Source organism: Typha latifolia, chromosome 5 (genome assembly GCF_019914945.1).
Source record: "Typha latifolia isolate L0001 chromosome 5, TyphaL0001v2, whole genome shotgun sequence".
Taxonomy (NCBI): domain Eukaryota; kingdom Viridiplantae; phylum Streptophyta; class Magnoliopsida; order Poales; family Typhaceae; genus Typha; species Typha latifolia.
The window spans coordinates 2,656,512-2,677,001 of record NC_133090.1 but is presented as its reverse complement, the minus strand read 5'-3'; the positions used below and the strand labels follow the sequence as shown (position 1 = coordinate 2,677,001).

At 33.3% G+C, this 20,490-nt stretch overlaps 2 protein-coding genes and 1 long non-coding RNA gene across 7 annotated transcripts; 1 reads left to right on the top strand and 2 right to left on the bottom strand.

The window, feature by feature from the left end:
• The first annotated feature begins 623 nt into the window (after nucleotides 1-623).
• On the top strand, nucleotides 624-3,220 carry LOC140789470 (uncharacterized). Of its 4 annotated transcripts, none has more exons than XM_073139183.1 (5): nucleotides 624-749; nucleotides 1,719-1,920; nucleotides 2,009-2,161; nucleotides 2,227-2,310; nucleotides 2,851-3,220. In XM_073139183.1, coding segments are annotated over exons 1-5 (492 nt in total). In that variant the 5' UTR covers nucleotides 624-697; the 3' UTR covers nucleotides 2,852-3,220. The 4 variants fall into 4 exon arrangements, with proteins under 4 accessions (XP_072995284.1, XP_072995283.1, XP_072995282.1 ...); XM_073139182.1 differs by having other exon boundaries at nucleotides 627-749; nucleotides 2,006-2,161; nucleotides 2,851-2,991; XM_073139181.1 differs by having other exon boundaries at nucleotides 627-749; nucleotides 2,227-3,220.
• A 638-nt stretch (nucleotides 3,221-3,858) lies between these two features.
• LOC140789469 (mediator of RNA polymerase II transcription subunit 15a) lies at nucleotides 3,859-7,713 on the bottom strand. Of its 2 annotated transcripts, XM_073139178.1 has the most exons (5): nucleotides 7,488-7,713; nucleotides 6,252-6,363; nucleotides 4,595-4,693; nucleotides 4,293-4,378; nucleotides 3,859-4,216 (listed from the first exon to the last, which is right to left on the bottom strand). In XM_073139178.1, exons 1-4 carry the CDS (start codon nucleotides 7,568-7,570, stop codon nucleotides 4,319-4,321), a joined length of 354 nt encoding a protein of 117 aa, XP_072995279.1. In that variant the 5' UTR covers nucleotides 7,571-7,713; the 3' UTR covers nucleotides 3,859-4,216; nucleotides 4,293-4,318. The 2 variants fall into 2 exon arrangements, with proteins under 2 accessions (XP_072995279.1, XP_072995280.1); XM_073139179.1 differs by lacking the exon at nucleotides 4,293-4,378.
• A 2,590-nt stretch (nucleotides 7,714-10,303) lies between these two features.
• LOC140788246 (uncharacterized) lies at nucleotides 10,304-13,545 on the bottom strand. The gene is made up of 2 exons (XR_012108991.1): nucleotides 12,841-13,545; nucleotides 10,304-11,748 (listed from the first exon to the last, which is right to left on the bottom strand). It is a non-coding gene; the product is annotated as an uncharacterized lncRNA (long non-coding RNA).
• Nucleotides 13,546-20,490: the final 6,945 nt, after the last annotated feature.

The window sequence follows — 20,490 nt, the reverse complement described above, 5'->3', positions numbered from 1 at the left end:
TAATTTTTCTTTATAATATAGTCTTCATTTTCCAAGGAGTAAATATATAAATATATTATGAATTTTTATATAATTGCTAAAGAAAACATTCAAATATTATAATTACCATTACATTCTTTAAAATTCATAATTGCTACCAAAATCACAGTGGTCTTTCAAAATATCATTCGGTTAGTTAAGTCTAACTCATCACAATTAAAATATAATTTATATCTAAAAAGACTATTTAGCTCTTAAATATAAATTATTTAAAATAGTTTAAAGTATATCCAATATCATACTACATCAAAATATATCTTATTTTTTGTGAGACAAAAATTGTTAAAACATAAAAATAAGGATATTTTAATCATTTATATACATTTATTAAGTTTAATAATAATTTATTAAGAATTATTTTGTTAAAAATTAACCATAATAGGGTTTTAGTACCAATTCTGATATTTTAAAGAATGTAATGGCAATAATAATATTATATAAAAATTTAAATATTTTAATCTCATGGTATACATATATATATATATATATATATATATATATATAAACCTACGTGGATTGTGGGGTCCAGGGGCATCGTCGATCTCCCTCCTTATCGGTTACCAGTTCGTGAGGGCTTCGTTTCCGCGAAGATAAGAGAGGATTAAATCAAAAGAAAAAAGAAATTGAATATAAAAAAAAAGTCCTCTTTTTTTTGGAGATGGAGCTCATTCCATTAACCTCCCAAGCCGCTCCCTGCTTCCGGAGAGAGGGTAACGAAACCCAAACTCATCACTCCTACTACCCGTTGCTATCTATTTTCTTTTCTTCTCTTTTTTGAGATTTATCTGCAATTTTTTTGTTTTCTCTAGATTTGAGTCATTCTTCTTCTCTTGCTCTTTTAAATTTCTTGAGTGCTCCTGCGTTCGTGGGACAATCTTACTTCGGCTAACTAAAAACCAACAAAGAATTTGTGGTTGGCATGAGGAGTTTGAGAAATTGTCTTCCAGAGATATTTTGGACTGAAAGATCTATAGAAGTGTTAAGACATTAAAAGTATTTATGTCTTATCTATACTAAAGGAGAAATAGTTCTTTTGAATTGCACTGCCCTGTTGCACTAAATGGATTATTGCTTCTGTAGGAATCTATTTAACCTGCTCATGTGCAACTTAGGAATGATATAATTAGGCAATGATTGTAGTCGAAATCAGAAGGTTAATTGGATTTGTTATATTTGAGCTAATTTGGCAGATGCTCATGTCCTAGAAAGAAATAAAGTGAACTTTGACAAGTCACTTAATCAAGAAGTGGGGGTTTATAAAAGAAGGAAATGAAAAGGAGAACTTGGATAGAAGCAATAGAGAAGCTGTGATGGCCCCTTAAATTGGCAAAAGATATGGTAGAAAGACTAGAAACTAGACTTGAATAGCTGATCAGATAAGGATTCATTTAGTTGGCGTCAATTATATAAGGAGGATATAGACAGTAGAAACCTACTTCTGATGTAGTTTTTTTTATTAGAAATTATCTTCAAAACCAGCGGTAATGATTCATAGAGCTGATTCACAACTGATTGCGCTGTTAGTGTCCATTCTTTTGTTCTCCTTTGATCGGTTATAATGTTTCTGGTTCACTGGGAATATTTTGAATGTCCTCTTTTTATTTATTTATTGTTTTTCTTTTTTAGTTGCAATGTGTAGCGTTCCTCATATTGGTACTGACTTCTCAGAGCCATTATAGTTTCAAATTTGAAGGTCCAAAGTGCAAATGGCCTATCCTATAGGTCTTCATTCCATTTCAATTCTCATTCAAGAGCGCAAAAGAAGTGCCTTGTATCATCTGCTTTACCCGAAACTGCTGCATCAGTGCTGGTTGTTTCAATTGCTGTTGGTGCTGCAGTAACCGTTCTTGCACGGAAAACAGAAGCTTCTCAAAAGGACATGTATGTTCTCTTGTCACTGTGTATATATCAGGGAAACATGTTGATTTTATCAGTCTATTTTGTTTGCCTAACTATGCTCTTGAAGTAGACAGAGCTCCTTGAAAGTTTGTGAAGATTGTGGTGGTTCTGGTATCTGCGCTGAATGTAATGGAGAGGGATTCATACCTAAGAAAATGTCAGAGGAAAATGCTGAGAAAGCCAGATTGGCTGCAAAGAATATGGCCACTCGTTTCACAGCTGGGTATGCCTGACATATTTCCCAATCTTATATGCTGATATAACTTATCCTAACAGTTTATTCTTCAGGCTTCCAAAGAAATGGAGTTATTGCTCCAAATGCTCTTCGGCTCGGTCTTGTAGTATTTGTGGCGGATCTGGTCGAATTAGCTGGTATGCTTGTGCAGTGCTGGATCGTTGTTTTCATTTCTATACTGTGGACTTAAATGACAGTATGAGAAACTAAAGCAATATTATTGTGGAAGAATCCCATTTAGAGTAACTCTTTTAGTGCATATAAGTCCCCCACTTAAAATTTCCCTCTCGACATGATAGTTTGGTTCTCTTCATTAACCATGAAGAGGGCATGCTGTGCAGAGCATGTAAGCATTAGTCGTTGATTTCTGATACAGTTTCATAGAGGGTCGCCAGTCCTTATAGGTTTGTGCTTTATATTACTTCCCAAAAGTTGGAACATTGGTTAAAAAGTTTGTATTCTCATCCATTTAGTTTCAGAAAGTTCTTACTGGTTCTTCCAGCTCTCATTTTCTTTTCCTAATTATTGTTTAACTGATCTTCACTGCAATTGAACTCCAATTGAAATTTTGGATCCAGGTAGTATCTTCTCATCGTTCTATTTCGATTTCTTTGCTGCTACTAGTCTATGTCAAACTAGGTATATAAACTAAAGGACTTTAATTTGGTTTTTTGCAGAGCATGCCTCAATGTCATGTCAGTTCTTCATTTTATGCTGCAAATGGTAGCTCTGAACTTGTTAGCTCTTCTCTGCTTGGGCTTGATGATCTTAAAGAGCTTATTGGCAATTCCATGCAGAACAGTTCCTATTTCTGCTCCAAGAATTCAACATATGAACAAGTCACTGAGAGGACTAGTGCCACTAATGTTTTTAAGAGTGCTTGTTTGGCACTTCATATTAGAGGTTGTACTATCACTCTTTTTGTATGGTGAAGGATTGTTTTATTGGTTTTGCAATCTATAATCATTTCTTGTGAACAGATAAATTTTGTAACACATCTTTCACTGTAAAATTGTAGTAAATTTATGACCTAGTTCAATCAAGAAACCACAACTTGCTGTTGACAAGTGGCCGCAGGCATCCCAAGAACTTAGATTGTAGAATTCTATGGAGCTGTTGATGCATGAAAAGCTGCAGACAGAACAGCTTACAATTTGCAAGATAAGGCTTTTGTAGTGACTTTTTGTAATTTAATTACATTTAAACTTTTTATTTATCATATAAAATTGAGCGTATATATATTTTTATGGTAAAAATATAATTAAGTTGCAAAATCCCTGGCTTTTGTAGTGGGCTCATTTCATGTGAAATCTGTACTCATTAAGAATAATGTGATTGTAAAGTAGATCTTATCTGCAAGTAATATGAGTTTGGTCCATATTACTGATCCCTATTAGTAGTATATATAGTTTAGTGGTTAGTCCTATTCTTGTACTCTTGGCTGGTGCAGGGAGGAGGTGAAAAGAACAGTCTTTTGCTCAAGAGATAAAACTAAGAAGCAGTAAACTCATGAACTGACACAGATTCCTATATGAAGATTAATATTAGGGAACATAATCCTGCAGCTAATACGTAGATTTTTTGCATTTTCCAAGTCGAGCAGAGTTATACTTAGCATCAAATAGGAGCCCTGGAGAAGACAACACCTTCACTCCATGAAGGTTATGCCAACAGCCAGCACAATCTGCAACTCAAGTATGCACCATCGCATATGTTTCTCATAAAACTCCATCATAACATCCAATGACAATAAATTGAATTTTTGGCAGCTTAGGAGAGCCTACTTACCATCAGCAAGGCGATTAAATATCTAAAGAGCAAGAAATATAGATTACATTAGTTGAATATAGAACTTCGGCAAAAACTAGAAGTGTGCAAAACAAAAAGAAAAACTATAAGGAGATAGTATGAAACTGTAACGAGACAGTATGAGAAATTATGTCCTGGATCATTGAATCCCATAACATTAGCATTTACTTCTGTGATTATGCTATCAGCTACCTTAGTCTCTGCAAGCCACCACTACGGCTCCTTCAACCCAACCTGCAATAGAATGGTTAATACCAAGGTTAAGCAAGGACATGAAGGAAATTTTAAGTGTTGCATAAATTATGCATACACAGTGTTCTAAGTCTGCAACTGCAGCTAATTTCCTTGTGGCAATGTACCACCATCATTGATCACCAATTCATCCAGCAAATTCTCCTATTGAAATAACCGGAATCAGGACGTGGACAGAAAAATTGTAGAAGGATTTGAGGGCATAATGCAGTTGTTTGGAAGTGTCTCCATGTTATCATGAAATTTCATTAAGAAAGAAAAAAGAATTCTTCATTTTACTATCTTGATCAGATATAGATATAAAATCACAAATGTCATATAAATTATAGATTTAATTTATAAGTATGTTTAAATCATTACCACTTCAATCGTAGCTGTAGTGTTTGATGTTGCAGGAGCATGCTGTGCCTTTGATTCCATGGAGAGCATCTTCAGAGAAATTTTATTCAGATAATCCCGCTGACATATCAGAAAATTAGAAAATTATTTGAAGAATGATCGATATCCTAGCGAACCAGAAGGGAAAGAGAATAACTGTACGGGAATGGAAAAATAAAAAGCCTATTTTGTATGTTTTACACTTTTCTTCTTCTTTCAGCCTTGCATTATGTATTCAAATGTGCATGGAGAAGATGAAGTACAGTTCCTATCACCTTCTTCAAGGGAAATAAGGTTATTTGAAATACACACACACACAGAAAAAAAAAAGACACTACTGCATATGTAGCACAATTTCAAGAGGTTTCTGCTAATAAGCATGATCTCAATGAAGTGTTGCTACACATTATGACAACCCTATCATCTCACTGACTATGAATATGCACATCTACTTATTTAGACATGTATATTTAGAAGAAATAAGTTATCCAAAATGTAAGGTTCTAATGTACTTGGCAATATGTTTCAAAATATTCTAATTGTGTAACAATGTCTAGATTATTTATATGAGCATATGGACAAATTGTATAAATGATTTTGCAGAGTTTCAAGGGAACAATAAATCTTCTGGAAGTGGTTGTTGCCACTTTGAAAGTGGTTAAAACCACAAAAGTGAGAGAATTTTTTTATATACAAGCACTTGATGATTGGTTTTAACCAATATGGGAATAAAAATTGAGGAGATTTTGCCTTCGAGAGTTTGAGTGCATCGATGTGTGTTTGAATGCACCTGCAAGTTTTCGTTTTCCAACCGACTTCTTGGATTATTTTTTAGAGCTTTTAGTACTTTATTTGGAAGAGCTATTTAAGGAGATTTTAACCTAACCCTAAGCAGCCATTTTTATTATCCTTGGAAAGAATTTAGAGAACGACCAATAGTTTTAGACGAAATGTGCTAAATCGATTTTCTACTCATCGTATATATAGGATGAACTATGTCTCGAGAATCACTGTACGGAATAATCAACCTCAAGAGTCACTAAGATTGAAAATCAATTACGGGGAGCAATGCATCGTGAATTTGAACGAGAAAGACTTTACAGATATTGTCTTAGAGATTGACGGACGATCTATAAGTCCATCTTATTACTGCTACTGTTATCTAGTAATTAGTCTAATCCTTGTTTGGATCTGTGGTCTTTTATCCAGGTCTGGAATTTTTTCACGTGAAGATGTTCGTGTTTACAATTGCCTTTTCACATTTTATTTTTTACATTTTATTACTGATGGCATGTGACATATCCGATTTCCTAGGGCATTTATAAATTTTCACAAAATATAGCCCCATTATTACACAAATTACTTCTTCTTTCACTCCTAAGCCAACCTCCAATAAACACACTTACACACAGTTCCCGTGATTTGCATGAACAAGGTGGAAAATAATGATCGTTATTCTACAATGCATATGCTTTAAGTGGGAACCTAGCATAACATTTCCATCTCTAGATGTGGTTTATCAAAATAATGACCTGTGGCAGTAGTCATGCATTTACTGCTATAAATTGCCTCGACAAAAAATTGCTGAAGTCCGCAGAACAGATGACAGGAAAAGTTTAAAGACCAAAAATAAATCTACCTGGCTGGTAGCTGAAGCAAAAATCTTCTCCTCAAATCTTGTAGCAATTTTTTGAAGTTCCTTTAAGCCCTCAGCATTAGAGACCGGCAAGTGCTTCTGTAGAGTCTCCGATCTATGCATATAAGTAAACATTAAAATAAAATGCTTAGGACCTTATTACAACCAGTAACTCACCAAAACAAGCATATTAAGCATACTAGATACATTAATACTTTAGAATGAAGATACAAAATTAAATTTGTCAATAACTCAAGTTAGTTATAGATCATTAAAGGACACTGATAATCTACAGTAACTGGAATGAGTGAATAGGTTATAACCGATTGGCGTCCTTACATCAATATTCTGTATATTAGTGCAAACTTGCAGGAAAAATAACTAGAGCAAGAGAAGAGGACAAAAAATCCCTCAAAGTATAACCATCCTAGATCTTAGGAACCTCCTCCCGAATTACCAAATGGATAGAAGAAGCATATATGACCAAATTGGAAGATGGTTGCTTAAAAGTTAAACTATAGGGTCCTTTTCATGTTCAAACATCAAAAAATTGTAAAATAGCAAAATGGCACAGACTGTTGCATAGTTTACCTATATGACTATACATATTTGCATCTTCCATGTCTGGCAACAAAATTCAATGGGCGTCTCAGCTTATATTTGAAGTCCTAAAATATGTATATGATAGAAATTGTATGGAAATTTTGTACTCTCTTACGACAATTTTTCAACAAAAAAATATTTTCTATCACCTATATATGACATGACTATCAAAGTGAGTAATCAACGATCTCAAAAAGGACTAAATTGTGCTGACTACAAAGAACTTATGATTTGTTTGAGAAACCTTCTATGAAGATAGGAATGTATCTTTATCTAGAATCCTTTTGGGAGAATAAATCTACTATAATTTAGGGTGTTCTAAAGAGTGTATTCAGACTCTATTTCTTAGGATGTTTAGCATATAAAGATTAAGTTTTTAACCAAGTCGAATCCCAATAGGAATATCTGTGAATTAAAATACAAAGCCTCCACTCTTTAACTCAAAATCACGTCTTTGGCCTATTTAGTAATATAGTACACGAACTTAGTCAACCAAATTAATCTCCTTTCTACGAGATTCGAAGAACTAATTCCAAAATCATATCCAATCAGCTCCAAAAATTCCAAAGTTATCAATCGCCCGTTAAACAACAAAGCTTAGACAAGAGACGGATCGAAGAGAAACGAGTAGCTCACATCTTATTGACGACCCTTTCCCTTGCCGCGGGCATGAGGTACGCCCTCCAATCGTTGGCCTCCGTCGTCGCCATCGGATCCATCAAAGAAGCTATTCGAGGCCGATCCTACGAGAACGAAAAGCAGCAAAGCAACAACAAGAAGAAGAAGAAGAAGAAGAAGAAGTTGAAAAGGGAAGAAGACAGGCGACGACTCGAATCATCGCTTGAATTATTTATAATTGATTACCTGCCGGCTAAGCAAAGTAAAGAGGTGGAATTTAATGATTGGGCTTTTATTCCCCCACCGAGCTTTGTCGACTTAATTTTCTCAACAGAGATACAGTTTGATTTAGTCAGCCGGCTCGAGCTCGGCTCCAAAATGAGCTGAGCCGATAAGGCTCAATATATGTTCTAAAATTTACTTAAATAAATATATTTTGATCTCGTAGAGTTTAGTTTCTGAATTCTGATCTTATAATATTTTCTATTAATTTATCTTTTCATAACTTTTGTAGTTGAATTAAGTCTTATGTCAAGCGAATTTGGTTAGTTTTGAAATTAGCTTGAATTAAAATAATTTTAATTTAAAATTGGTCACAATTCTAGGCTAGAAATTATTTTTAATTTAAGTTTGATTAGAACTATGTTGGTACGGTTACGCCTCCTAGTTGGATCATCTAGTAGCTTATTAAATAAGAATGGAATTTAATTAGGATTTCATTTAGGCTGACTGTTATATCAATCCCTCACATCTAACAACTCGAGTATTTTTGTATTTGAGTGCAAAACAAGGCTATAGATACATGTGACTGATGCATTGTTATGCATCCACCGGTCGCTATCCAACCAAGCTTGATTGAGCCAATTTCTAATCAAGTCACTCCATAACTAAATTCAAGTCTATTTCAAATCAAGCATAATTTATACTCGAATCAAATTCCCTACATTTTATAAGATCAAATCAAATATATAACCAAATTAAATATTTATTATATATATATATACACACACTAATAAATAAATTGAGTTTGATCGAGCTAAGCCCAATTGAGTTGGCATGTATCCAACCTCGACTTAGAATTAACTTTGAACATGATCTAATTGATTAAGCTTGACTCATTTCAAATATAAATAGAGCTTAATAGAGCTAGCATTAACGAGCGTAGCTCAAGCTTATTTTGACAGCCCTACGTACTTATGGCACAAAATATTCGTGAGATTTGGACGAAAATTTTATATTAAATTATAATTTAGTTTGGACTCTAGTAGGTTACATAGTTAAGTTTGAAGTACGACGAGACCTAAGAGAGTAAGATGTTTCATAGCATTGGTGCAACATCATACAGTGTGCTTATTTTAACACTGCTCTTTTGAGATATTTATCATCCCACCGTTTCCTTGTGCCTATAATTTTAATTGACACATTAGAAAGTTTTTAGAAACAAGTATGTATATATATATATATATATATAGGGCCATTTGCAACCAAAAAAAAATTCTTTAGTTTTCAAAATAGCAAAAATAAGTTTTTGTGCGCATCTCTTATATAAATTGTCTACATTTTATTACAATATAATATGCATCCAGTATTAAAAAATAAGCCCATTTAATTTTAAAAGCCACTCTTACTATTACTAAAATCTAATTTTTTTTTACTACAAATAGCCCACAAATATATCAAAGTAACAATAAGGTATGATATAAAATTTATAACCAAAATTTTTTGGCAGATTACAAATTGCTTAAAGACAAGATATTTAATTACCAACTTATTAAGATTTAGAGTGTGATTTGAAAATTTCCTAAATTATAAGAAAATGCATTACAAAGAAAATTCCATGTGTGTGTGTGTGTGTGTGTGTGTGTGTGTGTGTTGCTTTTAGTAATTATGACCTCTCTTTCATTTCGACATGATCATATAATTTAGAATGATGTGTGTGAAGAAGACGAGACATGCATTGAGAGTTATCCACAATACCCTGCACATCACTAAAAGGTCATCATCATAAGTCTCTTTCGAAACACTAGTGCATTTAGGTAACAAACCAATAGAATTTCCAAGCTTTTAGAAAGCAACGAGACAATAGAGCTAGTGCAACTGGGTCCAAATTTGGCATTCCTATGGTCCACCTGTTGTACTAGACATTGCCCTTCATCCTAAACCAACACGAGTTATTAAATTTCAACTCTGACTGTCTATATAAACTACAAACTTTATGTTAAAATTTTAGACGAGGTTTGATATGGTAAAATTCTAAATCTCAAGTAGAGATAAAATATGGAGAGAAGAAAAAGAGTTCTCCTTCATATGAGGTTTTGTGAATCTCCAATTGCATTCATTCAATAGTTAATATTTGCTAAAATTTTGACAAAAGGTTTATGGACTATACACACGCTACGCATGAAAACGTGAAGGAGAATACATTTGTATGTAATAATAATCCGACCAATTTAACAACACATTTGCCTTTGTATTCTATCTTGCTTATTATCTACTCCTGCCAAGTTATTTGTAGGCATAATCAAAACTATTGCTGCAAGACACCTTTTCTTTCTTGAGCAAAAGTCCATAGACAAATTCATTTACAGCACTATTACAAGCGAATCTGGAGGTGGAACCTTACAAGTATGTTCTTGAATAGCGACAATATTATTAACCCTACTTGTGAAAGAAACCCTGATATGAGAAAAGAAAACGAAGGTATCCACCTATCACATTCTAGATCATAAACAATGACATCCAATATCCTCTTCAGTAGTAAACCTTAGAATATTAGCAAAGCATAACTCCAAACGTTACTATATCAGCAAACAAATAGATAGAAGGTACGTAGGTTTACTCAAAACCTTCACATATATACTTACAAGTGAATACATCCTTAACCCTATGAAGGGTAACAAGTGATCACATGGTTTTTGGGCTGCCCTTGTACTCCTCTAGGCTGTAGCCCCCACGAAGGACTGCCCTTCCACATGTGAATAAAGAACCAAACTGCTGTGATACACTTTTGTTAACCTCCTTTACAACCTCGGGACTAATAGCACAAGTTGCAGGAGAATTGAGTGGCATTAAAAATGTAGCAGTGAAAAACAATGCAGTCATTCATTGCTGTTTAATGTTCCTAATTAGAACGGTGCGCGTTAAAAAGATTTGGTTTGTGCTGTAGAATTCAAATGTGATCGATTCACTGGATATATAAAGGTCAATATATTGTGAGAGATAAGAGATCATCACATCATCAGCTCTACATTCATTTGAAGTCAATTTGTTATCACTGTTCTTTGGAATATGGTGTCATTTGAGAACTTTATGTTGCATGGTGCAGACAAATCATGAGCAAAAAGTAAGGGTGAAACAGTTTCAAAGGCTGATAAGGTACTAGATGTTGAAAAGAGAGTCATAATGTCTTCATAACAAAACAAATTTACTACACCAACCAAGAATCTAGTTGCAATTTCTTGGCAGAGAGGGGAGGAGAAGGACTACATAAACCTTGTCTTACATAAATCTCTTCTATTCAATTACATTTAGCACAAGGATTGGTGTCAAATCAACTGTTATCATGTCTAAAGGAATCTTCTAATTGAATAAAATCACTCCACGCCATATACCATTATGTGGTTTCCGTTTGACATGTCCAAAAATATCACAATCGATGCTCACGTAACTTATGCTCTATTGTTGCTATACCTAAACTTGTGACTAATTCAATACTTTACTATTAGATCTATATATTTTTGTAAACCAAAATAGAAAAAAAAAATGTTATTATTTCTGATAAAAAAATAATTGAAAGAGCAAGATACATTGTCAGAACGAAAGTTAATTTGCACCCAAGAGCTCCACTGACAACATTAGAAAAGCTACCTGCAGCTAGCTCAAAAGAGAATCATGTTACACTTCCAATCTTATTTCCTTTTCACTGGTAAAATAGAAATAATTTAATGTGAATTTACAGTAGTTGGTCTAGTGTGCATGAGTGAGAGAAAGGGGACCTTTTCATCTGGACATAAATTTTTAATGTTCAAATATATGAATTATCACAAGCAAGGAGTTCTTGCATGTGCTATACACTTCAGATGTTCTCTATTTGAAATATATGGGGTTTGCAGAGAAGCATATGTAATGGGAAGAGTGCAATCAATGATGTTCTGATGGAAAATATACCATTTGTACCAAGATGGATCACTTTCTACAGACTACTCTGGCAAAAATGTCCTGAAATGTTGGTCCACTTCACAAATAATAATTAGCATGGTGTACCTCCTGCTTGGTCCACCTTCATGAGAAGTGAGAGGTGACAAGTGAGTTTCAATCAATAGCTAACACCACTAGTCATTGACATTCCACCATTAATTTTCTACTAAGGTTACTTCATCCCTCATTTATATATACCCCCTCCTCCAAGGAGAAAAGCTTTGAGCAACTAACTTGAAATAAATCTAGCAGCTACCAACTATTGCTATGTTTGTAAAGAGTACTACTGTAAATCTCTAAGGGAATGGAAGGATATCAAGCAATCTAGAGGAGTCTGAGAAGAAGAAGAAGAAGAAATTTGATCTTTTGGGTCACACCTCACTTTATTAACTGAAAGCAGTATCTTCCTATATTCTCCTTGTGGCAAATTAGTATGTGATTTAAGGTCCTTTGCTGTGCAATTAGTACTCAGATCAAGAATAAAGAAATCTTCATGCGAGAAAGAAGTAAGGTATCTTAATTCAAGCCATCCAATAATAATATGTATGGCTTCTTCAGCAAATTATAATTCACATATATATTTTTCTCATCAAATATATTTCATGGATCTATTATAATTCTAGTAATGAAGTGATTATGATCAAGAATACAGGAAAAGAAAATTATATTCTTGCCATGCTTAGAAGACAGTTGACAGGCAGCTCTGAGAAGCAAAAGAAGAAGCTAATGTAGTAGAAAAGTATATCTGGTATGTATATCTTATTCAAACTGCTTCTCCCCTTCAACTATAATATTCTAAGAGCAGCATATAGTTAATGCTTGTCCACTACTCGTGGATAATCCAATGGCATGATCATGGAAATCTACATTCTATGAGCTTTAAGATGCTCAGAAAAGAAGAAGTTAGCCGACTTCCGATCCCTAATACGAAGAATCAAAGAAGTCTTATATCATGGATTCACACTTTCTTAATGATTGTTTCTCTCTGATTCTCCTAGTTAAATTAAGAGTATCGAACAAAATAAGTATATACTATGGCACTTCTATTTGCAAGCTAACTCCTTTAAAAGGATATCTCTTTTCTCAACAATAACAAGAGATAACAATCATCAAATAATATATGTACAAAAAAAAACATCACAAATAACTAGACGAGGATAGCAATCTTTCTCACCTTGTTGGATTCGGCGAAGAAGAGAAGACCGAAAATCGCGACCAAATCTTTCCGAGGAGATATAAAAGCCGTTTATTTGCCGATGCAGCATCATCAAGATTCTCATCATATGGTGCAGAACAAAAAAGCTGCCCAATTTTCATGTGAATCTTGATGATGCCACGCCAGCAAACACCGGTTGTTTCGGGGTCTCTCGCCAGCCGTCATCAGGATCAAGAATAGAGAGAGAGAGAGAGAGAGAGAGAGAGAGAGAGAGAGAGAGAGAGAGAGAGAGAGAGAGAGAGAGAGAGGAACAAAGAAGACGACTCGAACAACAACATCAAGAACAAGGTGGTGGGTGCCGAGATTCGGATCAAAAGGCATCGAGAACAAGGAGGACAGGAACAGATCCACGCACGGCTTTCCTTGGACCCAAGGACGAAGGAGGAGCAAAACCCCTGGAGATTTCCTTCATGGGTCTCCAAGATTTTCTCCCCAAACACTCGTCTCGCCCAAGAAAAAAAAAATTAAAATTTTTTCTAAAAAAAACCCCCGTAACGTGAATCAATCAACCGAGAAGTATAGACCTATCAAGGCTCAACAAATTAAAAGGAAAAAAAAAGAAAGAATTTTTTTCTAGATAGAATAATATAGAGGAAGAGAAGAGAAGAGAGAGGGAGACAATCCTCACTTCTAACTGAATAGAGAGAGAGAGAGAGAGAGAGAGGATGGGGAGAATAACGAGAAGGACTTGACCTTGAGGAAGGAGGGGGTATATATAACGAAAACAAAATGACCACGGGATTTGGGTGTTGATATTCCAACCCCCTAGAATGGTATCCAGTTTGCTAGAAAAATATGAGACCTGATCTATAAATTAGTTATAACTAAAATTGTGATTAATATTTTTATAATGTTACAAAATACTATGGATATTAGACCCTTTAAACATGGATAATATAATAAAAAAATAATTCTCTTCTAAATTATTGATAAAATTAAGGACAGTACTACCCATTTTAACTATTACTTATTTTTTCTATATATTTTTACCATTGCTGCAAGTACTAAAGAGCAAAAGATATAAAAAAAAATTAACATAGGTAGGAATATATTCATTATTTAAGTATATAGTCTTCTAAATCTTATATAAGTATGTATAATTTTCAAAATCGTTTTTTTTAATTGGATATCATCATATCACCTAACTACCCAGCTCATTTTTGGCAATCATAGATAAAAAATCTAGAAAAATTAAAATATTAGTTGATGGGAATTTCTCATGCTTAATATCCAGATTGGATTAGGAAAAGATAATCAAGTTTAAAATAATGGTCCCTGATAACAGAGTGGCACGATGGGTATCCATATCCACTGATGAAGTGAGTGTTGAGAATAAATAACTATGGGTGGAAATATCACCGAGGGGGGAATTTGGGCTAAGGATTCCCATTGAGCTTTTCTTTTCGAAATTTGAAAAAATGAAAATTAAATAAAAATAAAAGATAGCGAGGAATTTTCTAATTGGCGGGAGCTTAGCTGTTGTCTGTTGGCTGTTGGCCTGCGCTTTTACGAGAAAGCCCCCGGAGAAACGCATAATTTATTATTTTGTAATTTCTCCTACAAAGAGATTATTTTTTTCCCAGTGTCAAACCACACAAGGGCACGTGGTGTAAAACTATTGGCACGTACCGCACTACCACGCGCGCTCGAATTGAGTGAAGGCATTTCCAATGGGCGTTTGCCGTTTGGGCCAAAATCCCAAGGGCATCCTGATCACCTGCAACCCCCCGGTGCAGGAATTCCGTAGTTAGGGCATTTGGCGGCTAGGAGCTTAGGATAGGGACTTCTCTCCCCGGTCGGTTTCGGCCGAGTCATTCGATGCGCACCAACCAGTATATCAATCGAAATCATATTCATTATAATCGTGTGGACCTTCCTATATAATTTCAAGTATAATCACAATCATAAGATATATATGATCGTACCCATCAGATCGGTATGGTCAATGTCTTGGATTTTGTTTCTCCTTAAAGTGCGAGAGGGTTGACTTCATATTGCTCAACCTACTTAGCCTGCTTGGAACTAATAAAACAAACAAGAATAGTCAAAAAATTATCGGGCAAGGGATGGAATTCCTCATCTCCGATCACTATTCTACTACCGTAGCTAGCTGTGTTCCTAAGTACACCACTAATTCCATGTTTTCATTGTGTTCGCCAACTTAGTTTCTATTTATTTTTGCTTTTAGATATTTTTTTCTCACTCTAAAGGTAGCTAAGACCAAGACATAAGACTACTTTCTTTAATGATGGATATTACTTTAATCGTTCGTGGTTAAAAGGAGATTCGATGCTTAATTATGCTTAAGCAAATTTAATCATATTGTTCTTTATGCCTAACCTAACTTTTGTGACGAGCTTTGGAACTAAAGAAAGATTTTTTTTTAATAAAAAAGTCATTTTTAAAGGGAAAAAATGCTTACGTGATAGATTAGATGGTAATGGATAAGATCATGACACTAAACATTAATTAATTCCTTCTTTATGTAGCTTCATAGTTTGATAATTTTATTCCTCTCATTAATGGTTTATAACTATAACTTTTGTGCACTTTTTTCTCCTCGTTCTTTTGTAAGATAAACTATACCTATCCATCCATTTGGACTTTTAAAAAAAAGAAAAAAAAAAAAGAGTTTCTTCTTAACAAAGAAATCTTTCTTTAATCTTTGATAGACATAACTTGAGCCCCACCACTCTTTGTTTAATAACTTCTCAATTCTTGAATGGAAAATAATTAACAAATATCTTTTTATCAAATCTAGTCGACATTGCATTTAAGACATCAACAGATGTGTAAGATTGCCGTGGATTCTTTGTTTCCAATCGTCTAAGGAGAATGTGAAAAATCTATAAATGTGGTACTCTTTGGTCCCCAATCCTGAATGAGCCCAAGTACGAGGATTTAATTGTGGTACTCTCACAATAATGGTACCTAGAAAAGGATAAGATGAGATTTAGGCATTATATTAGTTTATATATATATAACCTAGGACATCAATTAACAAATATATAAAAAGTTAGTCACTACTATAAGAAATTTTATGTGAAAATAAATATCAAACCAACGGGAACCGGATCGCTCTCTTGAACCCACGATATATTATTTTGTGATTGATTCTCATTCCAGTGACCCTCAGGATTGGCCTTCGGTCTCAGTGATGCTTTGAGGTGTAATTTTTTTCAAATCTAATATAGATTACTTGAATGGAAGATTATCGTCTAAAAATCGTAAGATGATCTCCGATGGTCTCTAAATATTGTTCTAAATATGTGGGTAATTTTAAGTTAAAATTATATTATATATCTCCTCTATGTAGTCTTAATAGTCATAAAAATAGTACATTCTTAAGTAATTCGAACCATCTACAAACACCTAGCAACATACGAGTTCTTTAGTAGTTCTAACTACTGCACTAAAGTTATTTAATCATGCATGCTTGATGCTTAATTCCACGCACAACCTATTTTCTCAACAAAAAAAAAAGGCTCTAAAATAATTGAGAAATTGTTATATATCAAAATATATGAATATATATATATATATATAATTTTATTAATAATATTGATGAATAATGAAATTTAGTTAATGCAGCTACGTGGCTCATGATGTCCATGCATGCAATACGCATCGTACAAATGAATGATTCATCTCACAGTACTGAGAGAATGACAGATTGATGCTCTACATTATATATATATATATATATATATATATATATATATAAGATGTCTGTCCCTCGATCATAATAAATTGAAATAAAAATATATTATTTGTTAATTATAGTAGATTATATTTTAAATTTTAATAAAAATTAAATATATTTATATAATACTATTATCCTTAATATTAAATCCTTGTTTGAACTCAAAAATAAACTTCAAATCATTTCTTAATAGAGAGCTTATAAATAGATAATCAGAATTAAGGACTGGTCTCATATTAATAGAATAATAAATAGGTATCTTAGTCTAGTGCTCTATCTTAATCTTAATCTTAATCTTAATCTAAACTGAGTGATAAAGTCTTTATAAGATTAGATGTTTATCTACTCTTATACTTATAGAATAAATTAATCTAATGATTATAATTGACTTAGACCGCCCGAGAGATAAAGTCTATCAATACTTTGTCTGTTAATTAATTTACATCTATAATCCCCCATATCCTTCCTTTATGCTTAATTAACTGCTGCTTCAATATCTCTTCAAATCCAAAGATTAAGATTAAATAATACTAAATAAAATTAATCGAAAGTACCGACCATATTAACTGAAAGTACTACCATTGTAATTTGTAGGAATAAATTAGCCATATTTTATCTCTCTATTAGGTGGTCATAGCACTAAGGTCTAAAGCAAAATTTTCATTAAACACCCCCAATTTTTTTCATGTTTTTATAGTTATATTCTAAATTTTATTATTTAGAATTCGAACCCTATATATTTATTTGTTTAATAATATATATATATATATATATATATATATAGCGTTTAGTTCTAAATAAGAATTTATAATGTCCCAAGTGCAACTCTCAATCTCACTGTTAAAATTCCATTCCTCAACCTTAAAAGAAAAAAACGAATATTATATTTACATGGGTCTTGCTCTATGCCATCAGGGTGTCGATTTCATTAATTTTGTTGAGAGAGTTATAAGATGGACCACTCACTATTCCAACAACTATCACAATATTTAATCCTATCTACAGAATCTAGTCACAGGTGAGTGTCCATTGTACCACCTATTAAATTCGAACATATTATGTCCACTATATTGCAGGCTAATAAAGTAAGATTTTATCCTAAGATCTATCAAAGAATAAAATTAGCATTTAAGGTGGATCAAGATTTAATTACGTGTACCTAACTTTCCAATTTTCTTATTATACCCTTTAAGATCTTAACCATTAGGCTCTACATTTTTTTTTCTTCCGTTAAGATTTCTCTCTTAAATATGATTATACCTTATTTATAGGAGATATTATTTAATATGAAATAATTTAAATTTGATTATTTGGAGATAAACTTCAACTTAAATATAATTCTCTATCTTTATTTATTAAAATTTAATTTAAATCAATATTAAACTAATGGAAGATATATGTAAATAATAAAAAATAATCAAAAAGATAAAATATAATTAAATTTTTATCAAGTTAATTATAAAAAACCCTTATTTTGATATATATATATATATATATTACTCTCAGTTAATAATATATATGTCTTTTACTTGATAAAATATTAAGATAATATAATTATCAAAAAATAATGTGCAAGATTATATATCTAAAAAAAATTACCTAACGGAACAAACGCTCTAATAAACAAATTTTAAGAAGATTATAAGTCGCTAATTACCTAACGGAATAAACGCTCGTATTTATATTGATCATTCTCTAATAAATAAATTTTAAGAAGATTATAAGTTGCTAAATGGATCAACGGTTTTTCTTCTCATCAACTAAATCAACCGAAATAAAAGGAGGAAAAAAAAACTATGTATTTAGGAATGGTCGGTTATTGTTTGTGGGACAGCATGCCTGGATCGTGGGCTGCAACCTAGTACCATTAATTACTCTTTGGTGGGCTCCCACCATCTCTTTTCTCTCTGTCCTTCTCCTTTCTAATCTTCCACTCTATTATTATACCTCTTTCCTCTTGGATCTTTGTGCAGCCCCAGCCGACTAGAATCACTATTTTTTCCGGTTTAATTTGTTTGATTCCGTTTCTAAGTAACAACAAGGAGGAATTGCTCTCTACCAACCACTCGGATAAGTAATTCGTGAGTTGTTTTTATTTTTATCCATGCACTCTAGAAAACGATATGCCAGAAAAGTGAGTTCCAGGTAGAAGAAAAAAAGGTCCCAGGTTTTGATGTGTTGTTCTTGTGAAAGATGATGGGAGTTCATTGGATTGGATGATTGAGGGCAAGGTTTCAAAGTTTCAATCATGTCGCATAGTTGAGTCTTTGTCTCAATTGAGTACAATTCCACTTAGAGAATAGTTTGGATGATTGTTTGGTTCAAAGCTTAGGAATGGTGTTCATTCTTAGGTGGAGTTAATTCTAGCTGAGCCCATGGGCTTAGTTGGCCCTATTGGATTAGTGGGCTGACGATTCTCCATATATTTAGGAGTTGGAATTTTGCAAGGTTGGCCCGGTGGGTAGTCGATGATCACGAGTATTCGACGGTCCAATTGTACTCGTAAGCGAATAATAAGGGATCGTAGTATTTGAGCAGGTTGGATCTAGTTGTTGGCCGTGCGTCATCGAAATACATTAGTTCGCACCTAACGATGCATTTAGACTCATCCGCTCGGAGATCGACTTGCACTGAATGGTAATCTTGTATGTAGGATGCATCCGTTAGCACGTTAAGTGTTTATGTTGAAAATGCATAGGGGTTTCGTTGGTTTTATGCAATTAATTCTCTTTTATCATCTCTGTCTCACATAAAGCTATAGAGTCCATCTATTTTGAGGCTCTTCTATATAATTTGTATTCTTTGTAATTTACGACAATAGAATAATAAAGTTTGAGAAAATATTTTTCTTACTCTCACTTCTTCTTAGAAAAAATAAAAAAAGTGGCCCCAAATACATACAAATAGATAACACGAGATTCACAAATAATAATAATAATTAATAAAAAAAAACAATCCAAATGACTACGATAAAGAAATTGCTAATTTATCAATTTAGAACGGACACAAATACTAAAACACAATCTCATCGTAAGGTTTGGATGTGGCTTTTAAGTTTGCGGGTAATGCAATTCTTGAATCTATTAGTGAGATAATGCAATTACAAGTCTGATCAAATGTCTCCTCTCTCTTTCTCTTTAGGTATAACGCGTATGTAGATAACTTCCTTAATTTTAATCGTGATTTATAAATTTGATACACATAGAAAAGGAGATATATTTTGAAAAACCCTCTACTAGCACTATAAGAAAAACAAACATAATAGGGTAGCTAGCTTTTATTTCCTCTCGATCATAAGTAAATCTTAAAACGGTGCAGCTACAACTTGTAAAAAATTAAAATAAACTATAACCTAAGAAACTAAGTGACTCGGCGGCTCTCAAAATTCAATGGTCTTCACCCTCGCTGAAGAGGAAGAAGAAAGGTGAGTAGAGATAGAGAAGGAAGGAGGCAGATTGCATGTGGCGACAGCAAACAACGACTTATAAAGTAAGAGAGAGGAAGCAAAGAAGGAGGAGGAGGAGGAGGCATGATCTGAGACCCAATGATGCTGATTTGGGGGTTTGGGTTCGCTTTGGTTTATCTTTGAGGTTCCATCTTTATAGAGCTTGGCCAAGATTTTGGGGTGTGAGTTATTGTTAGTGGTTCATTATTGCTCATTATTTTTTATATGTTATAGTATTGTTTGTCTTGGTTGTTGTTGTGGGTTTGTTTTATGTTTTTTTAGCTCAAATACATTTCAGAGCTAATAATAATAGAGAAAGTAATAAGAAAATAAAAATACAAGTTCTCATGCTAAACTAAAGCAAAGAATGAGAGACGATGGCCCTAGAAGCAAGACTTCCCATTGGGTGCCCATAAGTAGTATCACAAAGAAGAATAAAGTAGAAAGAATGTAGAGCTAA